This window comes from Quercus suber, unplaced genomic scaffold (genome assembly GCF_002906115.3).
Source record: "Quercus suber isolate HL8 unplaced genomic scaffold, Cork oak 2.0 scaffold_5, whole genome shotgun sequence".
Lineage (NCBI taxonomy): Eukaryota > Viridiplantae > Streptophyta > Magnoliopsida > Fagales > Fagaceae > Quercus > Quercus suber.
Genome location: NW_027069471.1, coordinates 2,269,822 through 2,280,535, shown reverse-complemented (window position 1 = coordinate 2,280,535; position 10,714 = coordinate 2,269,822). Strand labels below are relative to the sequence as shown.

Sequence of the window (10,714 nt, the reverse complement as noted above, 5' to 3'; positions counted from 1 at the left end):
AATCCCATTAGGCTACAAACAAAATCAGATTTGCAGCATCGATCAAATAGAACTCTCAAGTTGTGTTTTGTGGCAAACTAATAAACCAAGCAGGCTTAAGGTTATATATAACCTTACAAAGTCTGATATAGGACTCCCATTTCAAGTAGAAGCAGGAACAAATTGTTGCTTCACACACAACAACCAAAAAAAAAAAAGAAGGCCCTTCGCCACATAAAAGCCCAGAACCAAGTAGATATAAAGCAAACACAGCATTTTATCATAGCAAATTCCAAGCTGAAGCTACCGACTTGATAGCTTAATTCAAGCCACGTTTCTAACAACTTCAGACCAAACATTTGTAAAGTTTAGTAACATTTTCAAACTAACGTCCACAATCTATATTTGATATTCTACTGAACAGAAACGCAAAATCAAATTTCGATCCTATTGTAATTTTATTGCCTCAAATAGTCACATCACTGGGCCTTCTCTCCGACTGTGAGAACAAAAATTCCAAGTCTATTACTAACACACATGGTGGAGACAATAACAATACAACAACAACAATAATAATAATACAACACAAGTTGGACATCCTTTGGATCAAAGCAATGCCTCTCTGGCAATGTGAAGTACTTTGTTTTCCAATTTCCATAGATGCGAACAAGTACATAAATTGCTGTGCATGCCTCATAGTTCATCCTGCAAAATCAAGAAGATTTTAAGATTAAGATGTAGAGTTCTTGTGATATTTTTTCAGACTACACAAGATATAATTTCTCAGTCAATGAGATGGCTTAGATGGCTTATGGTATAAAATAAAATAAATCCTTGATTGTTGCATCTCTTTCTGGATTATAATTTGTATTGCTATGCAGAGACTGCGAACTTGCATGATATGAGACCCCAGAATATTGCCTTTAGTTAAACAAAGGCAAATAAGTTTCTTTTCTCCAGCAGGTTTCTATGTTCCTCTTCAAATGGAAATCAATTTTATGAGAGGTCTAGCAGTTAAGCTCCAATACCATCTCATGTAAATCATCAATGCTTTTAATCAGCAGTTTCCAATGTAAAAAGATCATACCAGTAATTACAAAATAGTGCTAATAGGGGTGAGTTATCACCCTTTGGGGGATCTATGACAATGAAGAATATAAGAGAGAGAGAGAGAGAGAGAGAGAGAGTCAACAGATTCATTCTTACATGGTAATCATCCATGTAATCACGTGGATCGTGCTGCAAACATAAAAAAAAAAAAGGGGATTTATTGATTGTGTAAGGTTACAATAAAGTTTAAAAATGAAAATAAAAATCTAACAACAGATAATATAGATTTGATGTGTGCTCATGCATATGTTCTCTTTCCATGTAACACTATAAACTAATCACTTTATTGCTCTAGAGTCTAAACTCAGTACTACCTTCAGTGGTGAGTGAGGAGACTTATTACCAAATTATTTTTTTTCTCTTCTAGTTCTTTTATTGTTTTATCTTCCAATAAAAACCTATAACTATTAGACTTCCAGGCCACAGCTACAAAAGTCATGAAGAAACAACAATGGCTCCCAACCAGTTAATTTTGAAATTTCTAAATTATTAAAAGAAAAAACCACGCTTCATATATAAAAGAACAAATGAGAATTGTAACCCAACTCCTTAAAATAGATCTACACCTCCATTGTAAGTAAGGCAACTATTCAAAATCCATAGCAACTAGTAATATATGCAAAAATATATTTCACAGATAAGGTAGATGAGACATAATCATAAAAAAAATAAATAAAAAAAGATTACCCTTCTGCGCCTTCTATCTCCATACCGACGATCCCTCTCCCTCTTTCTCCGTTCACCATCCTCTCTTGCTCTATTAGCTTCCTATATAATCATCCAAACAAGGTCAATAACTGAACATCCAAAAGAACACTGCTCAGTGAAACTACAATGAGACACAAGCATCTAAGCATCGCATTTAATCACCTCTTCTTCCCTAGCCCTTCTCTCTTTCTCTGCTTCCTCTAAGGCTTCTTTTTCAATCTGAAATTTTGTGCATAATAAACATATAAGTTGAGCATTTTCTTTGAGTTAAGAGATGATAAAACTCTCAAGCAATTGCTCACCTCCCTATTTGCAAATATCTCTTCTACTACTTGTTTTGCATACTCTGGGTCATCACAAATCAAAATGTTGTCATAAACTGAACCAGCCTTTACCTGCAATGAAATTGATCAGGCTCCACCAATCAACAAAATTAAGATATTAATTAAGGCTGTTCAAATTAGATATAAGAGATTAAAATGGCCTAGTCTTGGACATAGGATAGAGCCGTAGTAAATTCTGAACTCTATGATAGGTATAAACAAATGTAGTACAGCAACAAGTACCAAGATCCTTAAAAAGGGATGAAGAGCTTAACCCATAATTATGACTTAAGCTTATCAACTTTGCCATTCAGCTTAACAAAACCTAGAGTTCTCTTTGTCAACATGGGATAGAAAACAGCATTGTTGTTCACCTAGCTGATTATGAAGGATCTGATAGATTGTTCTTTCCTAATAAATTATATGCAGTTTGTTGGTGTCCAGAAGAACAAGAAGTCTTGGCACTTACCTGCCATACTTCAATTCCCACATATTTTATTGGCTTTAGCACATAAAGGTCAGGATCATCCTCAAATTCTGCAGGAATTTAAAAAATTAAATTAGTACTAATATACCTCTAAAGATTTATAAGATCTACATTAAAATCCTAAGAAAATAAAAGTTTGGCCTCTCAACTTGTACAGATTGTATCATAAAGCCAGAACAAAGATGTACCATTTCAAGCACCTTCCCCACCCCCACGGTGCAAATAAAAAAAAAGGGAAAAGAAAATTATAGATTCGCATGTGCACGTGTATATCTATGTAGGGTTACTTGGTTAAAAAATCCATGATATCTACTACAAGTCTGCAACTTAGAAGCCTTTTAATAAACAATATTTACAATGATTACTAGCAAGCAAATAATTCAAGACTGGTTGATTGTATCAACAGGTTGATCAGATGCTACACTCTTGTCCTGGTCCATGCACTGGCCATAAAATAAATGCTACTATTTCTTATACTATTCTATAATCAGACCATTTGAAATTGGGTCAATTTGGACATGAAAGATGGGTGGTGACATGGGCCCCAAAGAGAAATAGTTACTGAAGAATAAATTTTGACAGTTACTCAGCACTCTCTTTGATAAAAATAACTTCAAATGTTATATAAATTAACAGTTTACAGAGCGATAACACATCATCTCTCCTTCAAATTTGCATTCAATTTTGATCCAACAAAGCACGTGAAGGGAAAGCATAAGTATATAAACCAATAACTTATTGGTCTTTTTTTTTGTGTTTTTTTTTTGGGGGGGGGGGGGGGGGGGGGGGGGGGGGGGGGGGGGAGGGATGGAGGGAGAGAGAGAGAGAGAGAGAGAGAGGAAGGAAAAAATCTATAGGAAAGAATGACAAGGCTACCTAGAGATGGTCTTTCAAGCTCACTCACAGGTTCAATTATTCACCATGTTAACCTTGCCTTACTGGGAAGATTACTTAAAAACCCTTTATATGATGTTTGAGTCAAGGAATCCAACATACATTCGGAATCTAGATTCTAAGAATATGATGCTCAAGAATGTAAATGTTTGGAAATATAATAATGCACATGATTGGCTTGATAAAGAATTAGATAAAATTCTCATAAAAACGACATTATCATGTTTAGCTTATTGCCTTGTTCTCAAGAATCTTGGGAGGAATCATTTTTTTCCTCAAAACACACTTGTACAAGAAAATTTTAAAATCCGTCTCTTGAAAATAGGCATTATTTTTCAACATAGAATATCTTAATATCACAGAATGCCCTCTGCTCTGAGAAGGCTTTGATAGTATGAGCATGTCTATTAATGTGCAATCATTTATGTGATGATAGAGCTAATAATAAATGTTTATTGGGCTCAAACTATATGCAGAGAGTTCCAACTAGTTTAGTCTCAAATGCATGATACTATCTAGCCATCAAGAACTGCAGACGAACAGAGAAATGTACCTGGGTTATCAATCCATGGAGTCTTCCACTTCCCCTTATAGTTGGGGTTCTTGATTCTCTGTAACATAGCAAAAATTCCTATAATTAAAAAAAACGTAACAAAAGAATTAAATTCCAACTGTCTATGTGTAGCTCAAAGCACCTTGCGCTTCCATGGTCCTTTGTATGCTGGATTTGGAATCTTAGGTGGCTTCCATACTCCGTCTTCTTCATCATCCCAGTCATCAGGCTATCGTCAGGAAAAAGAGAAAGACATGTAAGAAAATTATTACCCTCATTTACAGCTATATATCAACAAATTACCATCCTTCTAGACATTATGTTCTGTGCTAATCCCCACTTCACGAGACAGCAAACATACAGTTCATATCTTGTCTGTCATATATGAGCAATCAACATACCTCTTTGGCCTTTCGATCAGGAATTTCAGCAGGAATTGAATCGTATCCCTAAAACATCAAGATAGATCATGGGTGCGTGACTTATGTAGTTAAAAATAAAACATTAATGTTTCAATATTGGGTTAAAAACAGTGTATGATACCTCTGGTTTGACATCATTAGGGTCGTCAATGTATTCTCTATCATCCCAGTCGGCTGGCTGTGTGAGGGGAAGGCACATCAATATATAAAAAAAGAATATTTTAAATTTTAAAATAAATAAATAAATAAATTTAAAAAAAAAACCCCAAATTTTGTCACATAACTAGATATCTAAAGAATGCTATAAGATCTTATAATTCCACCACTGATTAGATATATGATTTTTCATAATAAAACATTTCTTTAATTGAAATATGTAATTCATTATTGGCGGATAACACCATCTTCATCCTGAATCAATTAATAATCCAAAATCAAAAAACAGTGCCATCAAGGCCATACCCTTCTTGCTTTGACATCCTTAATTTTCCTTGGGGGAAGGATATCCCAATCTGTATACATGCTTCCAGAATCCCATTCTCGATTGTCAACAAGGACACTATAACTTGCATCAGGCCTCAAAATAAATGTGTAGAAATGTGTTAACTTGTCTGTTTCACATTGTAGATCCTTTTTTAAAGGATAATTTTGCCCCTGGTAAGAAAGTATAACATGGAGTTTTTTGGTCTGTGTGCCACATATATCCGGTCCAAACATGAAACTGCACAATAAAATGTGAGCAGTCAGTATCTCTCTATATATCCCAAAATAGTAATAAGTTATAGAATGACATTAAACATCCCAAAGCTGAGAAGATTGAAAAACCTGATTAAGATAATTAAAATTAATAAAAAGAAGGAAAAAAAAAAAAAAAGTAAACAGCATGAAATCCTGACACAAAAATTATTCTAATGTCAACAGAATCAACAACACTGAGATTGTAGTAAGTCAAATGATTTGCCAAGAAAGAATCGAATCATTGGATGATAGCAGATATAAAAAACCAACAAACCTGTATGGAGTATCACCACCAAATTTCTTCTGATTAACATAGCCAGAGAGAAGCTTGATGTAACCACCACCACATTCAATGTCCTGTTCAAATTTAATAGAATACTGGACCACTAGAGTTCTATTTTGGTTGCTGAACTCTGGAATCTTTGCAGATATTGCATAATGCTTGGCATCATTATATGTCTGAATACCTGCAATTTTCAGGCATCATTAGCATCCGCTGTAATTCCAAAATCCTAGTTCACACCAGCACAAAGACTGCCGTGAGATAAAAGGCTACATTAATTTAACCTTCTTAGCGGGTTAGAATTGAAAACAACCACAAAGCAGTAAGAGGTAAAAATATGCAAATATGTGCATTTACATTACCAGCTATGTCAACAATACATCGCTCAAGTTTCTATGATTCTCTTTTGGCACACCCTCAACTGTTGATTTTCTTTATCAAACCAATGCAATTTATGTAATCTCACCCACATTGACATAGGCTAAAATTTACATATTCTTTCGCTTCTATAAGTGAAGTACTATTAAGTAACTGATACTTAAAAGGTAAAACAGACGCCAAGTCACACACATCTAGCATTATAACATCTATAAATCCAGAAAATACCTTAAAATGAAAATAAATAATCTCACTTACTAACTTGTATATCAATATTAATAGTCTAATAGTGGTATTAGCAAACTTCATAGCATTACAATGACTACTCCCACTACTATTGGTATCATCACTATTATTGATGTTAGCAAAAGTTGAAGTGAACAAAGAAAAAAAAAGTTAATTCTACAACAATTATATAACTTTCCATTCCTAAAAAGATAGGCTTAGGCACATAACATAATAAAGGTCACTTTTTAAAAAAATAAGTGAAATAAAGGTTACTTGAGTACCTTTATCATCAGGATCCGCAGACCATTTTCCTGCTGTGTACTTAAACGTGCCTGCTTTCCCTTCAGCCCTTTTCCAATCCGATAACACCCACCGGCTCTTCCACCCATCTTTCGTCACCACAAAAATCACATAAAATCATCAGAGAAAAAAACTCTTTTTTCCCAAATCAATTTATTTGAATACAACACAAAGTCCACACTTTTTTTAAGGTCCCTTAGGTTCTATACACAAAGTTGTATTGACTAATGAACCACATGGTTGAAATCAACTGTCCTCAGTAGAAGATAACACTATATGTTTTGTATTAATAAATATACCATTAGTTGAATTTGATTCGGAAAACTAAGGAACTGTAACTAAGTCTTTTTTTTTTTGGGAAGGCACTTCTATTGTCTTATCAATTACTCATTTCAATTAATCAGAATCACCAGATCAAGTTTTTTTTTTTTTGGGTGCCAACATAAGGATAAGGAACAATAATAAAAATCTAGAGTTGACCCAGAGTTGACCATTAAATCTCTCATTTTTTAAGCGATCTTCAATAAATCTCAGTGCCAAAGCAGCAAGAAACTAAATAAAAACTTACAGGAAATTATTAAATTCATTATTTCCTAACAGCTTTAAGTTTTTACAACCTCCAAATAAATAAACCTTATTTTTTTCGAAAAAGCAAAACCAAAAAAAAAAAAAAAAACAGAGTGACCCAACAAAACTCACACAGATTGATCCAAAAACAAACAATCTTTATGAACTAAACAGGAAAAGAAAATGGGTACCTTGGAAACGCTCCTCAAAGAAGATTTCAGAGGAAGCAGAGTGGAAGAGACAGAGAGAACTGAGGAAAAATAGTAGTAGCAGACGAAAAGGAAAAGGAAGAAGAGGGTCTTCCATCTCTATGATAGCAGTGGTAGTATCTTGATTTTGCTACTAAAAGCAAGCGCTATGCATATTGTTTCCACTGCACCAGGAAAGTGAGCAATGTGTAATGAGCAATGACCACTGCCAAAGTTGGCTTTTTAACTTGGTATTTTTGGGGTAAACTATTTTAAAGGTTGAAGTGGGAGTGGGGTTGAGAATTGAAGACTAGTGAGTGAGATGAAAATAAAATACTGACTTGTATAATATAATATGTTACAGTCTACTCACTCGAAAAGTATTTTTTATTAGATTATATCATATTATTTGTATTAAAATCCGATAAATAATAAACGTTGTGCAAAATTAACCTTACTTTTTAAGATTGGTACTTTTTTAAGGTTGGTTAGGAATATTTACTTAATTAAATAACCCTATTTAATCCCCACATCCTGGGTCCTCAAACCCCCCAGTCTGATGGGTTAGGGAAGTACCAACTCCAATGGGCGATGGATTAGGGAAGTATCAACTTGCCCAATTGGGAGCACTAGGTATGGCTTTTTACTTCTTTGGGTATGGAATAATTATTTTTTTAATATTTTTTCTTTATTTTAGGTGTTTTGGGTTGAAAATTTTTACTATTTTATTTTTGTTAACCAGGAAAATCATATCCCTCTGGCTGAAATTATTAAAATATCCAAACCTCCTGAAATGACCACAAGAAAAAACTCTCAAAAGCTGCCAAATTATCAAAATTCTCCCAAAAAAAAAAAAAAAAAAAACAATGGGGATTATTAGATATAGTGAATTATTCTAGTTATGTACAATTTTTTTACTACATTCTTAATAAATTACTCTTTTTTTTTTTTTTTTAAGAATAGATGCAGTTATATTTTATAACTTATTTTTCAGCAAAATCAAACAATGAAAATTAAGCTATACCAAACCAATCCTTACGGTATTATCCAATTTTACAAAAATAAAAGACAGCTCATTAGTTCAGAACTTTAGCCAAAATTTCTATTTTCTTGTGTTTTGTAATTAGTTTTTTTTTTTAATTGGAGTAAGGCTTATATTCAGTTCACATATTATATTGTTTTTATCACATGTAGTGTTGGTGTTACATTACATCCCTAATTAAACCAAACACTTCTTATTTATTTACAATGGTAAAATGCATTTATACTTTTGAGTTTTGAGCACAATGCCTTTTCCAGCCCACATCCTCCATATGATCTTTGAAAAAAATATGAAATTGAACCGAAGTCTAGTCCTGGTTTGGTAACTTGTAGATTACTCCCAAGGGTCAACTTTGTTTTTGTTTTTCCAAGTCAATATGAATATGATGGAAATATTGTAGCTTCGAAGAAATTGGTTTTGGCCAATTCTCCCTCTAGACTTTGACTTGAAAGTCGTTTTCTTTGAACTTTCAGCGGTGCTTCTCAGTTCTTTCCCGTGGAGGAAACGGCACAAAGATTCTTTTTAATGCTTCTTTAATAAAAGCGCGTCCGGCAAGAATAATTTCTCACCCAATTCATACCTTTTATTTGGTTGGTTGGGGCTGGAGAATTAAATGGAAAATTAGAAGGCCATAGAAAAGTGGGTGATAAAAGAGATTTAAAGCCGATTTGGTAAGAGTTTTTCAATATCATTTTGTGTAATTCAAATGCTAAGAAATGTGGGTTTAACTTCTAAATTTTTTTTCTCTTTATGTGTTAGTTGGAAGTTGAAAAAGTAAAAGGATGGAAAAAAAATTTATTTGGTTAAGAAGAAAAAAATGATATGGTAAAAAATGTAAATTGTATAAATTTATTCTTATACCCTTAATACCTAAAAAAATAGTTTATAGAAAAAAAAAAAAAAAACACAACAACGACAACAATAACAAAAAGGAGGAAAGAGAGGGCAAACGGGTAAATTCTCATCAAACCCCTCTCCCTCCTCCCATTTTCTCCTCATTAGGAGGAAACAACATTCTCACCCCAAATGGTGGGTTTGGAAAGAAATTATCTGAACCCCACCAAAATATTCCTCCCTCCTCCCCTTAAACAAACACCTGTAATTTACCCAAACTAATCACTACCTTCAAGATTCCAACAAAGATATAAAATATTCAAAAAAGAAATTTCCTTTTGTAACTATCAAAACAAAAAAAAAAAAAAAAGTTAAATGACTTAAGTCACTTACGTGCGTTCACTTCTTGACACTCCTAGTTGATTGCTACTGTGGCTATAATGGTTCTAGCTGTGGGAGATTTGGCCTCAATATGGCGTGGATTGCGGTGGGCATGGGGTATAGTGAATACATATACATAAAGAGTTATTTTAAATATATGCATTGCAAAATGAATAGTGAAATGTAATGTATATTCTAAAAGTTAGACGGCTAAAATAGAAAAAAGTGACTTTTAAATACAAAATTTGGCCAAAAAAATTACAAACTCAACGGGAATGCTCTTGGGGGTTGTTGTGGTGGTGGTGGAGGGGGGATTAAATAAAACCAGAAAAAAGAAACAAGGGGTCCGTTTGGATTCAACTGAAAACTGAAAACACTGTAGTAAAATAATATTTAAATGTTTGAATAGTACCATGGGACCATTTTTAATGAAAAAGTTGATAAAAATTAGGAATTGTGAGACCCGTAAACAATGCTCAGTGCACTGTTCATTGGCCGAAAGTCGGCTACTGTTCATTGAACAGTAGCCGCACTACACCTGAAACTCTTGAAAACCAAAAAAATATAAAAAAAAATAAAACAGAAAACGCAAAACTCACCAAACGCAAAACGCAAACGCCACACCCAAACGCTCTCAAGAAATAGTTTTCAGTGCGTAAAACTGAAGAGCTGTTGACGGGCCTATCTTCGAAGATTAAAGCGAGTGAGGTTGAAACTGAATTGGGTTTGGGTTAGCGTTCAGCTGCAAAGAAAGTGAGGAAGAACAAAAATAAGGTGAGAATTGGAGAGTCAAAGAATTCACCCGTTTGGATTCAAAGTTTTCCTGCGGCACGTTTTGTCCCTGCGTTTTCTCTCTTTTTTTTTTTTTTTGGGTCAGCGAGTGAACAGTAAAGGCACATGAATTTTTGACCCGTTTGGATTCAACGTTTTCTTGCGGCACGTTTTGTCCCTGCGTTTTCTCTCCTTTTTTTTTTTTTTGGGCAGCGAGTGAACAGTAAAGGCACATGAATTCACTGTGTAGGGAAAAAAATACTGTTTACGCACTATTCACAGCACTGTTCACGCAATAAAAAATATTAAAAATGGGTCCCACAATATTATTCACATATTTAAAAATTATTTTGCTACAGTGTTTTCAGTTTTCAATTTCAGTAACAATAAGCTCAATCCAAACGGATCCATTAAAATTTGTAGTCATTTATAATTACGGTCGCATTCCCTCCCAGTTGGTCCCTTGAAGTTGAAAAAAAATAACGTTCCCTTCTTTTTAGAATATTTTAAGTTTATATAAGATTTTCT

At 33.8% G+C, this 10,714-nt stretch overlaps 1 protein-coding gene across 2 annotated transcripts; it reads right to left on the bottom strand.

Annotated features, from left to right (window-relative positions):
- Nucleotides 1-238: 238 nt before the first annotated feature.
- LOC112039078 (calreticulin-3-like) lies at nucleotides 239-7,445 on the bottom strand. 2 transcript variants are annotated; one of them, XM_065772254.1, is made up of 14 exons: nucleotides 7,162-7,444; nucleotides 6,385-6,492; nucleotides 5,489-5,681; nucleotides 4,939-5,197; nucleotides 4,598-4,654; nucleotides 4,456-4,503; nucleotides 4,197-4,283; nucleotides 4,055-4,112; nucleotides 2,590-2,657; nucleotides 2,100-2,192; nucleotides 1,960-2,016; nucleotides 1,777-1,857; nucleotides 1,186-1,218; nucleotides 239-684 (listed from the first exon to the last, which is right to left on the bottom strand). In XM_065772254.1, exons 1-14 carry the CDS (start codon nucleotides 7,274-7,276, stop codon nucleotides 673-675), a joined length of 1,269 nt encoding a protein of 422 aa, XP_065628326.1. In that variant the 5' UTR covers nucleotides 7,277-7,444; the 3' UTR covers nucleotides 239-672. The 2 variants fall into 2 exon arrangements, with proteins under 2 accessions (XP_065628326.1, XP_065628327.1); XM_065772255.1 differs by lacking the exon at nucleotides 1,186-1,218 and having other exon boundaries at nucleotides 7,162-7,445.
- Between the last annotated feature and the right edge of the window lie 3,269 nt (nucleotides 7,446-10,714).

Bases quoted from the DNA above. Each gene is read 5' to 3' on its own strand.
- LOC112039078 (XM_065772254.1), bottom strand. From the start codon at position 7,276: ATGGAAGACCCTCTTCTTCCTTTTCCTTTTCGTCTGCTACTACTATTT. The intron at 5,682-6,384 runs GTACTCAAGTAA...TGAAAATTGCAG, and splicing joins TGCGGATCCTGATGATAAAG to GTATTCAGACATATAATGAT. The intron at 2,017-2,099 runs GTGAGCAATTGC...ACAAAATTTCAG, and splicing joins AGATATTTGCAAATAGGGAG to ATTGAAAAAGAAGCCTTAGA.